This window comes from Bos javanicus, chromosome 19, assembly GCF_032452875.1.
Source record: "Bos javanicus breed banteng chromosome 19, ARS-OSU_banteng_1.0, whole genome shotgun sequence".
NCBI classification, from domain to species: Eukaryota; Metazoa; Chordata; class Mammalia; order Artiodactyla; family Bovidae; genus Bos; species Bos javanicus.
Genome location: NC_083886.1, coordinates 59,474,480 through 59,493,084, shown reverse-complemented (window position 1 = coordinate 59,493,084; position 18,605 = coordinate 59,474,480). Strand labels below are relative to the sequence as shown.

The 18,605-nt window shown below is 54.1% G+C and overlaps 1 protein-coding gene across 2 annotated transcripts in view; it reads right to left on the bottom strand.

Moving 5' to 3' along the window:
• The window catches only part of SDK2 (sidekick cell adhesion molecule 2), a 264,287-nt gene that overhangs the window by 112,328 nt on the left and 133,354 nt on the right, over nucleotides 1-18,605 (bottom strand). For both annotated transcript variants that reach the window (XM_061392947.1, XM_061392949.1), the window contains exon 3: nucleotides 534-640. In XM_061392947.1, coding sequence (XP_061248931.1) covers nucleotides 534-640 — 107 coding nt within the window. The remainder of the gene's footprint in view (nucleotides 1-533; nucleotides 641-18,605) is intronic.

The window sequence follows — 18,605 nt, the reverse complement described above, 5'->3', positions numbered from 1 at the left end:
TGGGGAGGGGGGATCCTGGGAAATCTGCCAAGAAGACCCTGGGGAAGTCTGCCATTATGAAGATTTCCCAAGTTGGAGACCAAGCCCAGAGGAGACCCTCAAAGCAGATGGCAGGCCTCCTTTTCAAAAAGGAAGCAAGCAGTCCCATCTAAAGAGTGCTGGGGGCTTCCCTGGCCGCCCAGTGATTAAGATTGCACTTCCAACGCAGGGGGCACAGGTTTGATCCCTGGGTGGGGTACTAGGATCCCACGTTTGGTGCAGCTATTACAAATTAAAAAAGGAGTGCTGGACTCACAGCCAGCAGAGATGTGTCATGTGTCGGCAGTGTGGCTTTGAGAGCCCGGGCCTTGGTTCCGTCCGCTGTAAGTGGACGGCACCGGCCCGGATGGCGGGAAGGGCTGCCACGAACACCCACCAGAACAGAAGGCCACGGCTGGGGTTCAGCTCTTCCCAGTGTGTGGCCGGTGGGCAAAGACCCTGCAGACCCTCTCCACTTCATGGCCCCCCTCTCCCTGGCCCCACGCGGTACTCACAGGCCACCTGGACCTCCGTCTGTCGCTGCAGCAGAGCGCCCATCCGGTTACGCACGATGCAGCGGTAGAAGCCAGCGTGGGTGCGGTCCAGGCTGGTGATCATGTACCTGGGGGCAAACGAGACAGCCGGTGAGCAAGTCAGGCAGCCACGGGGACTCAGGGGTCAAACTGGGGATCAGAGGTTGCCACATCACCCTCTTTCATGACCAAGCACACCAGGGAGCCCTCAGTTGTACCATGGGGGTCACAGAAAGGACCTATAAGAAGATCCCTTCCAAAGGCTCTGGCTCAGGTGCCCGGGAGCGGGCCTGTACTCCAGATACCATCTGGGCAAAGCCATCTGGGAAGGCTGTATGGCTTTCTGTACTTGTGGCCCCGCGGCCAGAGTGCATGAACCCAAGGGGGCCCCTGGGGATGCTCTCGGGGAGCACCTCACTGGCCCCAGAGCTGCAGAGTCTGGTCCTGGGGGGAGGGCAGCTGGAGAGCAGCTGTGCGGTGCACTCACCTGGCTGGGGGCAGGGAGGAGGCCAGGCTCGGTCTGTGAAGAGCTTCTGGCAGTGAGACGTGGCAGGTGGTGGGTGCTCTTCGGTATGGAGGGGCTAGTTCCCCTGGCCCCCACCCCGTGATCTCCCTGCTGATCTGGGCAGTGACCAGGGGCTGGTGCCTAGGATGCCTCTCCTACTCTTGGGTGTTCTCGGGCTTACCCAATTGACTTGGGGAACAAGCTCACTGCAGGCCTGCCCCCAGGCTATGCCAGCCTTGGAACAGAGCAACCTTATTTGTAGGCATCGCCAAGTTTTCTTTTGCCTGAGTTCTCACATGAGCCCACCACCATCACCACCATCACCATCACCACCATCATCACCACCATCAGCACCACCATCACCACCATCATCACCATCATCACCACCACCATCACTATCAGCACCACCATCACCACTGTCATCACCATCATCACCACCATCATCACAATCATCACCACCACCATCACTATCAGCACCACCATTACCACCATCAGCACCATCATCATCACCACCACCACCATCACCACCACCATCACCACCATCATCACCACCATCAGCACCATCAGCACCACCATCACCACCACCACCATCACCATCATCACCACTGTCATCACCATCATCACCACCATCAGCACCATCATCACCACCCTCAGCGCCATCACCACCATCATCCCCATTACCATCACCATCATCACCATCACCACCATCATCACCACCATCAGCACCATCATCATCACCACCATCACCACCACCATCACCATCACCACCATCATTATCACCACCACCACCATCACCACCATCATCACCACCATCACCACCACCATCACCATCACCACCATCATCACCACCATCACCATCAGCACCATCATCACCACCATCACCACCACCACCATCATCACCACCATCACCACCACCACCATCAGCACCACCATCACCATCATCACCACTGTCATCACCATCATCACCACCATCAGCATCATCACCACCATCACCACCACCATCACCATCACCACCATCAGCACCACCATCATCACCACCACCACCATCACCATCAGCACCATCATCACCACCACCACCACCATCACCACCATCAGCACCACCATCACCATTACCACCATCAGCACCACCATCAGCACCACCATCACCACCGTCATCACCGTCATCACCATCGTCATCACCATCAGCACCACCATCACCACTGTCATCACCATCATCACCACCACCATCACTATCAGCACCACCATCACCACCACCATCACCATCACCACCATCAGCACCACCATCATCACCACCATCACCATCACCACCATCATCACCACCATCAGCACCACCATCACCACCACCATCACCATCACCACCATCAGCACCATCATCATCACCACCACCACCATCATCACCACCATCACCACCACCATCACCACCATCATCACCACCATCACCACCACCATCACCACCATCACCACCACCATCACCATCACCACCATCATCACCACCATCAGCACCATCATCATCACCACTACCACCATCATCACCATCACCACCACCACCACCATCACCACCACCATCACCACCACCATCAGCACCACCATCACCACCATCTTCACCATCAGCACCACCATCACCACCATCATCATCACCACCATCACCACCATCTTCACCATCAGCACCACCATCACCACCATCACCACCATCATCACCATCATCACCATGGCATCAGCACCATCATCACCATTACCACCACCATCAGCACCATCACCACCATCATCAACACCATCACCACTGTCATTACCATCAGCACCATCAGCACCATCACCACCATCAGCATCAGCTTATCACAATGATGAAACAGTTGCCACTCTCTGAGCACCACCTATGCTTCAGATGCTGTATTAAGTGCTTTTCATTCATTTCTCTCTCTCTCTTTTTTTGCTGTGCAGCTTCTGGGATCTCAGTTCCCCAACCAGGTGTGAAACCTGGACCCTTGGCAATGAAGGCACAGTCTTAACCCCTGGACCTCCAGGGATCTCTCCATTCATTTGTTCACCTCACACAGCAGTTCCCACACTACTGGGCCTCATGGACCAGTAACACTTGAGCCATTTTAACACATTTTAATCTGAAATTCTGTGCCTTGCCCACTACACTAGCTTCACTTTCTTCATTTTATGCGGACGGGGCAGAGGGTCGTAGGTCTGAATTGGAGAGTCTTTTTACCTAATCGCGCTACTAACCCCCATTTTAGAGGTGAGGAAATTAAGGTTCAGAAATACCCATCATTGACCTGTGGTTTCTGAGGCAGTAAGAAGCAGGGCCAGGGACCCGTAGAACCTTTCTGACTCCAAGCCCAGTTGCTAACCAGCTCAACACTGACGTGCATGCATGGATGCTTAGTTGCTCAGTCATGTCCGAGTCCTTGCGACCCCAGGAACTGTAGCCTGCCATGCTCCTCTGTCTATGGGATTCTCCAGGCCAGAATACTGCAGTAGGCTGCCATTCCTTCCTTCAGGGGGATCTTCCTGACCCAGGGATTAGAGCCCACGTTTTCTGGGTCTCCTGTATTACAGGCAGGTTCTTTACGGCTGAACCACCCAGGAAGCCCTCAGCACTGACATCCAACCACACAGGACCCCACGTTCGGTCCTGGGATGGCATGAGCCCCAGACTCACAGGTGGGTGTGTGCTAAGCCTGCTCTGGCTCTGCAGCAGTATCACCCAGAACCTCCTGGCCGGCCGAGTCTCTTATCTCTGCCCCTGGTGACAGCTCTTATCTGTCCCTCACTCCTGTGCTCAGCGTGATGTTGGGAAGATAGCGGGTACCCAGGCTCTGGCAAATCTCCCGTTCTCCACAACCCCGCAACCCACCCTCAGGCCCATCACAGGCCCATGGCTCCCTGGGGGAGGGGAAAGACAGCTTTGGATAAACCGTCTGGGTCTTAAAAGCGATGAGGTGACCTGGCAGGGAAGATAGAAGGAGAGATTGACTGGAAAAGCTCTCTATCTTTAAAAACGGAATCAGATACTACTAAAAAGCACCAGGGAGAGAAAAATGAACAGAAATGACCAAACTCACAAAGAAGATGCTCGGCCACTGTCACAATGAAAGAAAGTCCAATCAAAAGAAGACAATATTCAGATGGCACCAAATTTTCTTGTATGATTACACCCATGGCTAGAGTGAGGTGGAGGTGAGGCTGACCACAGATCCGCTGATCAAAGAGTAAGTTGGTCCAACCTTTGGGGCAGAATCGATCCAAATCAGAATATTCAAGTCTTCTGACCCTGAGGCTAGACTCCAGGGAGCTGGCCTTTTATCCGTACTTACAAAAATGTGGCAAAAACCAGGAATAAGGATGTTCACTGCGGTTTGCTTGTAACAGCAGAGACAAATGAAAACCAGAAGCAGCATAAACACCCATCAAAAATGGAATCGAATCGATTAATAATGCCATAGCCATAGAATGAACGAAGAACACCTCTATGGGATGAGACAGAACAGCCTCCAAGACATACAAAGCACGGGAAGGAAGTCGAAGCTGGAGACGGGGGATATTTATGGAAATAAAAACACGAGAAAGTAAAAAGCTAAATAATATCACAGCTGAGTGTTAGGGACATGAGAGAATGTATTATCTCTTGATAAGTTATTTATTGATACAGGCTGCCAAACCCTTAGTCTAATGTTTAGGATCATAAAAAGAATTTTGAGTTTGTGAGCCAAAAAAAGTCAAGGAACAGTGTAAATGGTATAATGTGTAGTTAAACTGGAATAGTATGTGTTTGTATATATTTGCACACACACAATCACATATATGGGCTTCGCTGGTGGCTCAGTGGTAAAGAATCTGCCTGCCAATGCAGGAGATGCAGGTTCAATCCCTGGGTCGGGAAGATCCCCTGGAGAAGGAAATGGCAACCCACTCCAGTATTTCTGCCTGGAAAATCCCTTCGGGGGAGGAGCCTGGTGGGCTACAGTCCATGGGGTTGCAGACACGACTTAGAGATTAAACAGCAACAATAATCACGTACCCATTCCGGCTTGGACATAAACATTTTTCAGGATTCTTTACCTTGTGTCTTTTGGGAGAAGTATTGAGGACTCAGAGGAAGGTAAACTCCTGCCTCTGGAGTTTATGTCTTTCTGCACCATCAGAATGTTCTTTATGGTGTGCATATATTGCTTTTATTTTAAAAATAAAATTAAAAAATGCACTTTGAGCATATAATGTCAGTATACATTATAAAAAAGACACCAGGGACTCATTGGATCTGGGGTTTGTCTGCTGATACTAGTGATGCGTAGTGAAATTTAAACTTTAATAAAAGTTGATTTCGGCATAAAGTACGAGTTCCTTTGCTCAGCCAGGAAGCTTCAGGCCCCACCTGGGGCCTCAAGGAAGAGCAGTGGGTGCGGGTCTGCCCCTCCCCCGAGACAGCAGAGGAGAGCTGGCTCTGGGCCCCCCTTGGCCACGTCTGTGGGAGGGGGCGGGCATCCTCACTCCGGCATCTGCGGTCGGCCTCAGTGTGGCCTCGGTGTGGGGTGGAGCCCCTCTCCCGAGCTGTCCCTGGCGCTCCCCTCCCTGCCTGGGAGAACTATTCCTGGCTTGTAGGCAATATTATTTAAAGTAACAGCGCCGCCCACTGCCTTTCCTACCAGGGAAACCCACTTTGCTTCACCCAGACCGCCTCCCCGGTGGGTGGAAGAGGCAGCTGGCCAGCATCTCGATTTGCAAATCCAGAGCGGCTGGTGGCATCACAGCATCAAGATAATGGAGCATCCAAGATAATGACCCTGACAACTCCTCATCCCCCACAGGGCTCCCTCCTGGGCCCCGGGATGCCCACAGCCCTATCTGCTCCACCCACCTGCAGCTGCCGGCCTGGCAGGGAACTGGAGGAGCCCAGTCCTGTCGAGGTCCCTTCCAGGGGCAGGGGGATGGCTGAAATGCTTTGTGAGGAGGGCGCACATGTGATTGCCCATGATGGAGCCTGGCGCTGGAGGGGGCGCTGGGGTTTCTGATGTTGAGGAAACTAGGCCTGACATCCGCTTCTGCACTTTTTAGGGGTTTGACCTGGGCAAGTGATGGAAATGCACAAACCTCAGTTTTCCCATCTGTAAAATGGGGACAATAATGGTTATCGTGTACATGTATCTGTATGGCTGAGTCCCTTTGCTGTTCATTTGAAACTATCTCTACACTGTTAACTGGCTATACTCCAATACAAACTAAAAAGCTTAAAAATGGCTATCTTTTAAAAAAAATTGAAGTATAGCTGCTGTACAACATTATAGAAGTTACAGGCGCACAATATAGTGATCCAGTTTCTAAAGGTTATACTCTGTTTGGGGGAGAGTGGGTACATGCACCTGTGTGGCTGAGTCCCTTCACTGTCCACCTGAAACTCCACAACATTGTTAATCGACTATATCCCAACACAAAATAAAAGGTAAAAAAAATAATGGTTGTACTCCATTTATAGTTATTATAAAATATTGGCTATATCCCCTGTGTTGTACAGTATATCCTTATAGCTTGTTTTAAAGATTTGTTTTTTTGATGTGAACCATTTTAAAGTCTTAATTGAATGTGTTACAATATTGCTTCTGTTTTCTGTTTTGGTTTTTCGGCCGTGAGGTATGTGGGGTCTTAGCAGTCTGACCAGGGATCGAACCTGAACCCCACGCACTGAAAGATGAAGCCTTAACCACTGGACCGCCAGGGAAGCCCCACTTTGTAGCTTATTTTTTACCTAATAGTTCGTCCCTTTTCCTCTACCCCTTTGCTGCCCCTCCCCACTTTCCTCTCCCACTGGTAACTGGTCTCTAGAGCTGTGAGCCTGTTTCTTTTTAAATTATACTCACTAGTTTACTTATCGGAGAAGGCAATGGCACCCCACTCCAGTGCTCTTGCCTGGAGAATCCCATGGACAGGGGAGCCTGGTGGGCTACAGTCCATGGGGTCGCTAAGAGTCAGACACAACTGAGCGACTTCACTTTCCCTTTTCACTTTCATGCATTGGAGAAGGAAATGGCAACCCACTCCAGTGTTCTTGCCTGGAAAATCCCATGGACGGAGGAGCCTGGTGGGTTGCAGTCCATGGGGTCACTAAGAGTCAGACACGACTGAGCGACTTCACTTTCACTTTTCACTTTCATGCATTGGAGCAGGAAATGGCAACCCACTCCAGTGTTCTTGCCTGGAGAATCCCAGGGACAGGGGAGTCTGGTGGGCTGCCGTCTATGGGGTCGCACAGAGTCGGACACGACTGAAGTGACTTAGCAGTTTACTTATAGTCACTATTTTTAGATTTAATATATAAGTAATATCATATAGTATTTGCCTTTCTCGGATTTGTTTCACTCAGCACAATGCCCTCCAAGTCCATCCATGTTTCTGCCAATGGCAAAATTTTCACTCTTTTTCATGGCCAAGTAGTATCCCATTGCATGTCTATACCACATCTCCTTTATCCGCTCACTGCTGATGGACACTTAGGTGGCTTTGATAATGGCTGTCTCTAATGTAAGCCCTGGACTCACGTGCCTTGCACACGGCAGGTGCCACACCTATGCCTGTCACACGAGGGTACAAATGGATGAGTCACTGGCAGGGGGTGGAGAGCGCTGGGGTGAGGTGCAGAGGGCCAGAGGGGAGGGTGGGGAGGGTACGGAAGGACCCTGCTCCCTACCTGAGTGAGGACACAGTGAGAGAGCCAAGCCAAGCATCAGGAGAGCCCGGGTTCCCTGGAAAATGTGTTGGCTTCCCCGTGGACGTGAACCCCAACTGTCTCAGCCACCCACAGAGGATCTGCCATGCCTGTTGGCTTCCTCACCCTTTTTAAAAAAAAAATTCAAAATTTTTATTATTTATTTATGTGGCTGTGTCGGGTCTTGGGAGTTAGTTGCATCATGAAGGATCTAGTTCCCTGACCAGGAATCGAACCCTGGGCCCCTGCCTTGGGAGCTTGGAGTCTTAGCCACTGGACCACCAGGGAAGTCCCTTCTCATCCTTCCTACTGGTAGAAGGGCTTTGTATCGGTCCTCAGCTTCTGGCAGACCCTGTCCCCTTGCCCTCCTTCTTCAAGGACAGTGGGGACAGCAAAGGAATGACTCCACCCTTTCCAAAGGCTGCCCCCCCAGCCCCTTGGTCATCTGTTTGTACCCTCCTCCTGGCTCGTCTGTCACCTCACTCTCCATCCAATGAGGAACAGCTGCAGGGGTGTGGGGACCCCTGCATTTACCTGTCTCTAGGCCCCCGCAAAGGACCACTTATTTATTAATTTATTATAGGAAATATATTCCTGGGGTTTAAAATTCAAAGAATAAAAGAAAAAGACACAGTATACCTCTCTCCCATCCCTGTCCCCGGGTGCATGGTTATTCTCAGCTCCTAATACACACACACACACACACACACACACGCACATACTCGAAACCACTGCTAGTCTCTTGAGCATCTTTTCAGAATTATTAGGCAAACACAAGTAAATTCCTCATAAGGTAAGGAATCTCCTGGATGGGAGAAGCTTGGTTAAAAGGAGCAGGCAGTGCAGAGACAGCCTGGGGGGCGGGGGTGGAAAGAGAGATACACACAGAACCCGCCCTGTCTGCTTTGCCCCGTCACGGAGGGCCCCGATTTAACCCGAGGGACCCTGGTCACGAAGCTCTCTCCTCCAAGACGAAAGGCTGGGCTCGGGGTGGAGGGCGCATGGCGACAACCCAGACAGGAGCCAGGATGGACGATTGGATTTTTAGAGACACAAGACGGACAGCGGAGAAAACACCTGTCTAAAGCACGTGGTGTCTCCTCCAGCACACGGGGAAATGCACAGTGTCCTTTTTGGTTCGAGTCCTTGAGTGTCACAGTTGATATTCAAAATGATTCTTACTCACATTAAATAAGATATTTCAATCCCACAAAGCTGTCAGGAGCTGATGCGGACACCAGAAATAATAGGCCCGCTCTCCTTGTGTTGTCCTCGTTAATAAATCAGACGCCAGAGATGCATGCGTGGTGCTCACGCGGGGGGACGGTGCGTGTGCACAGCACACACGTGTGTACACACAGTTACACACACCCACATGCACTCACGTGTTGTGTATATACACACACGTGTACAACCCACACCCGCACACACACATATACACATGTGTCTATGCATCACACAAATGTAGTCATGTACACCCAGATGGTAAAGAACCTGCCTGCAGTGCAGACGACCCAGGTTCAGTCCCTGGGTTTTGGGTGGGACCCACCTCCAGGGTGGCTGCAGGTGGGGCCGCAGTGGATGGAAGCGGGAGAGGCCCCTGCCTCTGACCACAGAACATGGGGGATAAAGGGATGCCGGGTCCAAGATGCCGGTCTCTGCATCCCTCTTTTCTGGCCTCAACTCGCCCCCGCGCAGGCGGACGGGATGGCCACGGCGCAGGTGAGCAGAGGGGCGGGGGCCCAGGGCTCGCTCGCACGCACAGGTGTCTGCAGCGCCCAGAGCGTCCGGAAACAGTGAGCACTGGGCTCGTAGACACTCTGCCCCCAGAGCCCAGAGCTCCCCTCTGGCCCCAAGTCTATCAAACTTCCAGCTGTGTCTAAAGAATACAACCACCGTCACCTCTGCACACGCTACTCTCCAGCTCGTGGGGAACCCCTCGGCCTTCAGCTAGGAAGTTGCCTCCAGGAAGCCTTCCTGAACGTCCCCTGGGCTGCCACGGGGCTCTGCCTGGTGCATGGTTCACCATTTAGTTTAACGAGCCGTGTACTTGTATGTGAGTCTCCACAGCCCCCGTGCCCCCCAAGCGTCATGCCTGGAACAGCACATGTTCAGTGAACACTCCCTGGGTGAGTGAAGGGTGAGTGAATGAGACGGCCAGCGCAGAAGGCCAAATCGTGCCCCCAAAGACAGTCATGGCCCGTGTAGGGGGCGAAGGGAGGGAGGTGAGGGCGGGTGGCCACAGCGCGGAAGGTCTGAATGTAAGATTTCACAAAGGACCATCCCGGCGAGGACAAAAGGGCTCGTTAGTCCTGTTTCCTCATCTGTGAGATGACTCCGACTCTAATCACAGTCTGATAGTGAGTCTGACGCAGTCCCAAAGAGTGACAGATTGGACGAATCCAGCTGTGGCCTCAGATTTTCACTATAATCCTAACTGTATCACTTGTTAAGCAAGGGACCTTAGATAACGGGCTGAACCTTCTTAAGCTGGGGCACTCCACCTGTGTAACTGGCAACATAAGGGTGGCTGCTTTATAAAAAAAGGCGAGCAGGACTACCCTGGTGTCCAGTGGCTAAGACTCCACATTCCCAATGCAGGGGGCCCAGGTTTGATCCCTGGTTAGGGAACTAGATCCGGCAGGCCGCAATGAAGATCAGAGATCCTGAGTGCCACAGCTAAGACCCGGTGCAGGCACAGAAAGAAAGAAATGTTAAAAAAATAAAAGAAAATATGAGTGAAGGTAGTTTCGTTCTGCGGCTTGCTTTGAAACCATGCATTTGCGGCGATGCCATAGACACATTAGGGGACAATCGGAACATAACTTGAGCTTTGCATTTGCTGTGTGAGCTTTTGTCTGCAAGAAACACTCGGTGAATCCAGACACCTGCCCGCGGCTGAACGGAGCCACATAGTTCCCGTGACACGCACACCTTGGGGGTCTCAGCTCATGGGTGTGTTTCGAGCTCACCCGCCCACATCTGGCCTTACAATCCTCTTTCCATTGCAGACAACCCTCCTTGCACCCTTCATGATAACTCAACAGCTGCAACCCACTGACACCCACTTCCATGAGCAGATTTCAGGCCCTTTCGAAGGCCAAGTACATTTACTGTGGCCTTTATGCATTTCTTACCCACTGAATGTTTGGGGGTGTGAGTAATCACCCTCATCACATGCCTTTTTTTTCCCCACGTGTCCCTAATGAAGTTCTGGGTGGGCTTCCCAGGTGTCTCAGTGGTAAAGAATCCGCCTGCCAAGCAAGAGACAAGGGTTCGATCCCCGGGTCGGGAAGATCCCCGGGAGAACAAAATGGCAACCCACTCCAGTATTCTTGCCTGGGAAATCCCAGCCTGGTGGGCTACAGTCCGTGGGGTCACAAAAGAGTCGGACACGACTTAGCGAGTAAACAAGGACAATGACGTTTTGAGTGTGGCTCTCACCCCACTTCCCCTACTAGCCCTGCGGTTTTTAACTGCATGATTTTGCAGTGTGGTGACTTCTGCCATTGTTTCTATCTCATTTTAGCAGAACTGGCTGCAAAGCTCTAAACTCAGTGTCTGACATTTGGTAAGCACTTGAGAAACGCGTCTTTATGAGTTTGTCATTGCCACTCATCATTTGACCCAGACTGGAGAGTCCACAAAGTTCCGGGCACTGTGTTAGGCTCTGGGTGTCAGCAGTAATAACTACGACCACAGTAACAGCACAACCATAGTCCTCCTGGTATTGGGGTCCCCCCAGCTCCTTAGTTTAGATGAAATGTTGCTCCTACTGCCATACCCTGCTTAGCAAGGCTCTGTTCCCCAGCCCCACGACCAGTCCCTTCATTTCCATCTGCCACTGCCATCCCTTGGACATCTCAGGATCTCAGGGGAGAGACGGAACAAGGACTTGCTCCTCTTACAGCAGAAGTGACTTTGTTGTGGCTGCTTTAATTGGCACAAGGGATGATGGGTAATTAATACTAAGGAGGGCTGGGCCAATGTGCATGGTAGAAACATTTGCTGAAGCGGGAGACTCCTGTGGGCACAGAGTGTGGGGGATGCTCTGCCCGACCAGCCCGTGCTTCCTGCATGGCTGAGTCCTGCTCCCTGGTCTCCACCAGGCTCCTGATTTCCCCAGGACAGTTTTTGGGGGGGATTAATGAATGCTGATGAGGCTGGAGGATGAACCACTGTCCTCCTGGGGTTCCTCCAGCTTGCTGGGCCAGGTCAGGTGGGGGGTGCTGGGCAGAGGCGTGCCTGGACATCCTGCCGTGCCTGCAGTTGGCAGCTCGGGCAGGGCAGGGATGCCTGGTGAGCTGCCCACTTCTTTCCCGCCCAGACCAGGCTCAGGGTCAGGATGGATGCTCTTCCTGTCTACCTGGGGTGAGGCTTCAGATGGCCCTGTGTCTCTCTTCTCTGAGTCCCAAGGCTCCACACCCCGAGCCCTCCCCTAGCTCCCGGCTCTTTGGGTTATATCTCCTTTTGGGAGAGTCTTGGCCAGACTGCCACTGAAGTCAGAAAACAGGCTCAAACAACTCCTAGTGTCCAGAGCTGGGCTGGGGACTGGGGGGCAAAATCTCTCGGGGGTGGTGGGCACAGGTGAAGAAGGAGGGTTTTGGACTGTCTGTGAGTATTACTTGCTGTGTGACCTTGGGCAGATTGCCAAATCTCTCTGTGCCTCCATTTCCTCAGCTATAAAACAAGGGTAATAATAATAATTATCGCAAGCAAACCAGGCAGTTCTACACACTTTACATACAGAATAATGCATGTACTCCCCTTTAACTATCCTATGAGATCAGAATTCATCTTATCCACATTCGGCAGGTGAAAAAGATGAGGACACCAAAGCACAGAGAGATTAAGCAACTTGCCCAAGATCACACAGCCAGTGGGGCTTCGACTCTGTGCTCTTCACCGCGACACCACGGTCCCTACCTGAAGGCACGGCGCGAGGGTGACATGACGTCACACCGTCGTGCTTAGTAGGACAGGGCCTGGCATGAGGCGTGTGGCAAGCACGTGCTGAGAGCTAGCTGCCACTGGGATTACTCATGTTACTGTTATTCACTCACTGTGTCCTGGGAGAAAGGAGCTCTGCCCTCAGCCCCTCTAACAGTCTCCTAACACCTGGCACAATGCTCCTGTCCGCTTGCCAGCCCCAGAAGCAGTGTCCGAGCTTCCGCTGCCATGCCATCCAGCGTCGGAGCTAGGATGGCGGCTGCCCTGAGCCCCAGGGCCCAGAGCTGAGCCCCCACCTCCTGCGCTTCCCAACATCTGCTCAGAGCCTGGGCAGCTGGCCCCACAAAGCCTCCCACCAGCCATGATGGTTCTGGCCTGGGTCCAGCCTGACTTGCCTCCACCCACTACTCATCCTCTTTGGATGGGCAGCCGCTTCAAAGCTTTGCAGCCACTCCAGGAGGGATGTGGCAGCTACCCCCGCCCCTGCTCCCTAAATCTGGCCTGGCCTCAGGACTTCCCCCGCAGAACCTGGTGGAACATTACAAAGCCAGGGCTCAAGAGTCTTACAGCTTCCATGTTCACCCTCCCAGACCACCATGCCACGAAGGCTGGTAAACCACAGGAAGAGAGACCAGCAGCCCAGCTGTCCCCGCCATGACCTGCCAGCCCCGCTGACCGCCCGCTAAACGCAACGTCATGAGAGCATGCAGGAAGGACCGGCCAAGAAACAGCAAACCACGGCTGAGTGACTAAGGTTTGGAGGCAACTGACCAGGAGCTGTGGCCGCTGCCAGGCCAGGTGTGCACCTGTGGGCGGGGTCCTCGCTCTGTCTGTTCCCCAGGGGTCGAAGGTCAATGAGCAGCTGCAGCGGCTGAGCTTCTGGATGAGGCCAACTGTGGGCTGACCTCCAGGGACTGCGCCCCATCTCTTTTGGGGAGGCTGTCTTTCTTGGTTACTACTTCTTGTTCTGCAGGCAGGAAGCTCCCACCTGCTACCTGCTCACACTGAGCCGGGGAACTCTCGGGCATTTTCCAGCCCCCAAGGGCTGCCGGTTGGAGCCGTAAACACTGCTTTCAACCCCACCCCTCCTCCAAGCCCACCCCCAGGAGGTAGGCTTAAAAAAAATATTTATTTATTCTTTTGGCTCTGTTGGGTCTTCGTTGCAGCATGCAGGGTCTTTGGTGAGGCACGCAACTCTGCAGCTGTGGTACAGGTGCTCCAGAGTGCAGGGCTTCCGTGGCTCTGGGACATGTGGGATCTCAGTTCCCCAGCCAGGGATGGAACCCATGTCCCCTGAATTGCAAGGCAGATTCTTCACCACCTGACCACCAGGGAAGTCCCAGAGCACTTGGGCAACCAGCTGGGAGCCGGTCTCTTCCTTGGCCAGGATGGGAAGTTCAAAATCACAAACTCCCCCAGCAACCCCTCAGTCAGAAAGCAGAAAGTGGGTCGCAGCAGAGACTCCTTTTGGGGGAATGAAGACCCAGGGGAGGGACCACCTGAATCCTCCCACACTGAGAAATCCCACGAACAGGTCTGATGGGTCTCTGAGGGGTACGGGTGGGGAGAGGGGGGAGTCAGGCACCAAGGCAGCCCCCAGGAAGCAGGGGTCATTACCAACTCCCCAGGCATCTGTCTAGCCCATTTGCCTGCCTGAGCACAGAACTGAGGCAAGATCTAATTAGTTTCTGTGTCCTGGCTGAGAGCCAAGGTGGGAGGGGGCACCCCCGGGAAGATCTGGGGAGGAGGGAGTCAAGAGAGAGGCTCTCAGGGCAGCCTGGGGTCTCCAGCCCAGCTGTGTGGGGAGGAGGAATGAACATCTCATTTCCATGCATTGAAACAGCCCTGATGAAAAACATATGTGCCTCTGCTGGGAACGCCCTTCCCGTCCCTCCCGGAGGACCTCGGGCACCACGTGACCACTGCTTGATGCCCGTCTCCTGCACTGGTTACCAGGGATTCAGGCCAAATCCAAATACGTCAATTTCAGGTGATGGATGATCAAACCCACCCTAATTTGCATGTTAAGTTTCCTAGTGGTAGAAATAAATAGCCTCGGTTCGACCGAGAAGAGCTTTCCTTGGGAGCCTTTCATAAAGCAGCGGATGCCTCCTCTGTGCTATCGGTCTGCCCTCTGGAGAGTCTGGGTGGACATGGCCACCTGCCCCCAGGGCTGCCCGGATCGGAAAGTAGGAGAGGAGCAGGGAGAGAGGGTGTGGCTCCTGTGTGCACACCCGTGTGGTCTAGACTGTTCTGGGCAGCGGGGCCGCCAGTGGGTCCACGTCCTTCACTCCGCCCCTGATTTGCATCAAGACCTTGGATGCGTCCCTTTACCCCCGGCTCTCAGGTTCTCCTGTATAATGGGAAGCCTGATAACATCCTCCTCCGGCCCCCAGTGAGCATTAAATGCACTCAGGAGGGCTCACGTATGCACCCGGGTGTCTGGTCACACCGGGTACCCACGCGTGGCCTGTGGATGGGCCCCCCAAGCTGCGCCAGCCACACAAGTGTCAGTGAGCTGAGGACACTGGAGTGGCCACTCCCTGCCTGCCCCCGCAGGGGAAACCCACAGCCTCAGGGAGGTGGTCTCCCTGCCCACCCCCAAGGGTTCTCAGGACTGTGATGCCTTGGAGCCACACGCTGAACCACGGGGACACGCGAGAACTCAGTGGGTACCCAAGGGGAGAGAAAGGAGCAGACAGAGCCTATGACCCAGGGCCTGGCCACGACTCTCACCCCCAGCACAACCTGTCTTCCCTACATCCTGAGATGCTCAACCTGCCGAAGGAAAACCGCCCGATCTCACTGGATCGGGGAGTCCGCCTTCTCCTGTACTTGTACCCTGGTGAAATCGGAGCAGTGCTGAATGGGGGGGCCTGGGCTTCGATTCTAACCCTGACATCTCCGGGGCAAGTTGCCCGCCTCTCAGGTCACGGTGTCCCAAGACAGGCGGCAGGCTTGGCCCCACGGCCAGGGAGCCATCTGCGGTCGTGGCTCTCCCCTGGCCCCGGGCACGTGTCCCTGGGTCCCCTCCGCCCCGAGCTTGAGTCCAGCAAGGCAACACCTACCATCTATCCCCGGCTTCCTCGGCAGTGGGGGGCCCACCCCCCTCTCCAAGCCAGGACCCATTAGTGAGAGAGTGAGGAAACTGGTTGCTATGGAAACCGAGACAGCCAGTGTTTTAGAGACTCTCGCTTCTTTCCCTCCCCACCGCCTCTCTCTTTCCCCTCACATTTTGAACTTACTCATCTTAATTGGCATAATTATTGCAACGGCACCCTGAGGCGGGGGAGCCAGCCGTGCCCCTCGCTGCCCACCCCTGGCCCTGGCCCTGGCCCTGCGGGGTCTCTCTGCCTCCTGCCTGCCCCTCTCCTGGCTTCTCCTGTCACTCACCAGCCGACCCCGAGGCCGTGGCCGTGGCTGGTCCCCTGGGGCCCAAGAAGGACCTGTCCTCAAGCATGGGGAGGACTCCACCCCAGGGTGCGGGATGGGCCAGGCTTTTGGGGCCTCAGAACAGTGTCAGGAGGCATTCTGGGGCCTCTGTGGGGATTAGGTCAGGGATGCTATGGATAATAGAGACCCCTCCCACCAATGGCCTCAACTTCCACCACGGCTTTAAAAAGCGAGACTGCCCAGCGGAGACCAGGGCACGGACAGTACTGACACTGTGGAGCTGGCACCTCCCAGTCACAGGGCAGATGAGCTCTGGCCAGGCTCTCAGAGTCTCAGAGGCTCTGCCTGGGTCTGGGCAACGGATGTCACACCTGCCTTGCTCATCCCACTCCAAGGACTAAACGCGGCGTTGATGAAAGCAACTCTGTGCCACAGAAGTACAGACAGCTTGGGGCGGAGAGATCCCCCCAAGAGGGGCCGGAGGGGGCCAGCCCTCTCCGCCCTCCCCCTCCCATGCCAGGCCCCCAAGCCCGGCTCCAGCGGGGAGAGTCTGTGTGTGCCGGTGCCCGGCTCTGCTTCTCTGCTTCTCAAAGGCAGGGTGGGTAGGTAGCCCCCACCAGGGTACCTTTGGCAAGATCTGGAGAACTTTTTGGTTGTCACATTTAGGGGAGGCGGCTCCCAGCATGAAGTGGGCACGGGGCAGCCCCTCACAACAAAGAATGGCTGCCCCCAACCGCCCCTGCAAACATTAAGAACGCCCAGGTCAAGAAACCCTCCTCTCCTCACTGCCATCCATGGAGGGCCCCTCACACTTGGCTCCCACCCCGTTGCCAGGGCCCCCCCGGATGCACAGGTGGGGTGAGCTGGGTACCTCCCAGCAGCCTCCCTCCCAATCAGGATCCTCAGGGGCGGGAAGAGGGGCCTCAGGGTCAGGGGCCGGACAGCCTGCTTGGCTGGGGGGTGTCGTACTCCTCCTCGCCTGCCTCCCCCATCCCTCCCGAAGGATTCCGACATTTCTAAACTCGTTAACTTTTAATTACTACCTTCCCTCTGCCTGAGTACACTGGCTCCATGCCACGTACATCTCTATTAAAATTCAATTTATGCCCATCATAACTAATTCCTGCACTTCAGCTTTCTCACCAGCAGCCTTCAACATTCAGACAAGATGTCCAAACTCATGGTCGAACTGGAGTAAATCTCCAAAGAGGCTGGTAACACGCAGACAGGGTCTGGTTTTGTTGAGCAAGAAGGGGTCCAGACTTCCCAGGAGGGTGGGAACGAGGCGGGGGCAGAATGAGTATGGTGGGGAGAGAGGCGGTCCAGACACCGAGCACACACTGGCCCCTGGGCTGGAATCACCATCTCCAAAGATCAGCGGGAAGGGAGTGGGAGGTGGGGCTGGCATTGCCTTTGGGCTGATCCTCCTCGCCGAGCTCTGGGCCAGGTGGACAGAAGGTCCTAATTCTCCACCAGGTGAGCCAATGAGCATCTCCTGATGTTCCTTCATCAGGCTTGGAGGAAGGAGTCCTCGCTCGCCTTAGTTCTGTGACTTTGAGCTTTGGGCAGGGAGCTGAACCAGGAAGACACGTCCCTCGTGTACGGAGATGGCTTCCTTTAAGAGCTGGCGATGTGCAAGGACTGAGAACGAGAACTGAGGTGAGCATGGCCAGCGTGGGACAAAGCAGGGGGTGGACGGCCATCTAGAGTGTTCGTCATCAAGAGTTAGGGACATCCCTGGTGATCCAGAGGCTAAGATTCTGTGCTCCCAAGGCAGGCGGCCCAGGTTTGATACCTGGTGGGGGAACTAAAACCCATATTCATAACTATGAGGTCACATGCCTCAACTGAAAGATCTCACAGGCTGCACCTGGGCTTCCCTGGTGGCGCTGGTGATAAAGAACTCATCTGTCAATGCAGAAAACCTAAGAGACGTGAGTTCGATCTCTGGGTTGGGAAGATCCCCTGGAGGAGGACACAGCAACCCACTCCACTATTCTTTCCTAGAGAATCCCATGGACAGAGGAGCCTGGCAGGCTACAGTCCATAGGGTCACAAAGAGTTGGACATGACTGAAGTATCTTAGCACGCACGCATGCTGCAACTAGAAGATTCCGTTTGCTGCAATGAAGACATAGATCCTGTGTGCTGCTAGTAGACTTGGTGCAGCCAAATAAAAAAACAATTAAAAAAAGAGTTAATGTGTGAGAAGCACTTAGAGCAGGGCTGGGTCCACGCTATGCTCCACGTATCAGCCGTGACTGGTTCCTCCGTGGTGATTTAGGCTAGCTGGGGCCGTGCCCTGGCAGTGCCCCTGCCCTAGGGGAGGGCAAACAGAGTGAGAAAGCTCAGAGCGGGGGCACAGGCTCAGGGTCCCAGAGATCCTGGGTGAAACCTGGCTTTCCAGGTCTGACTGTGTGACCTTGAGCAAGTCGCTGGGCCTCTCCGAACGGTGAGTCCTAACTTCGGGGCAGAGATAATAATAATGGCACCGGCCTCC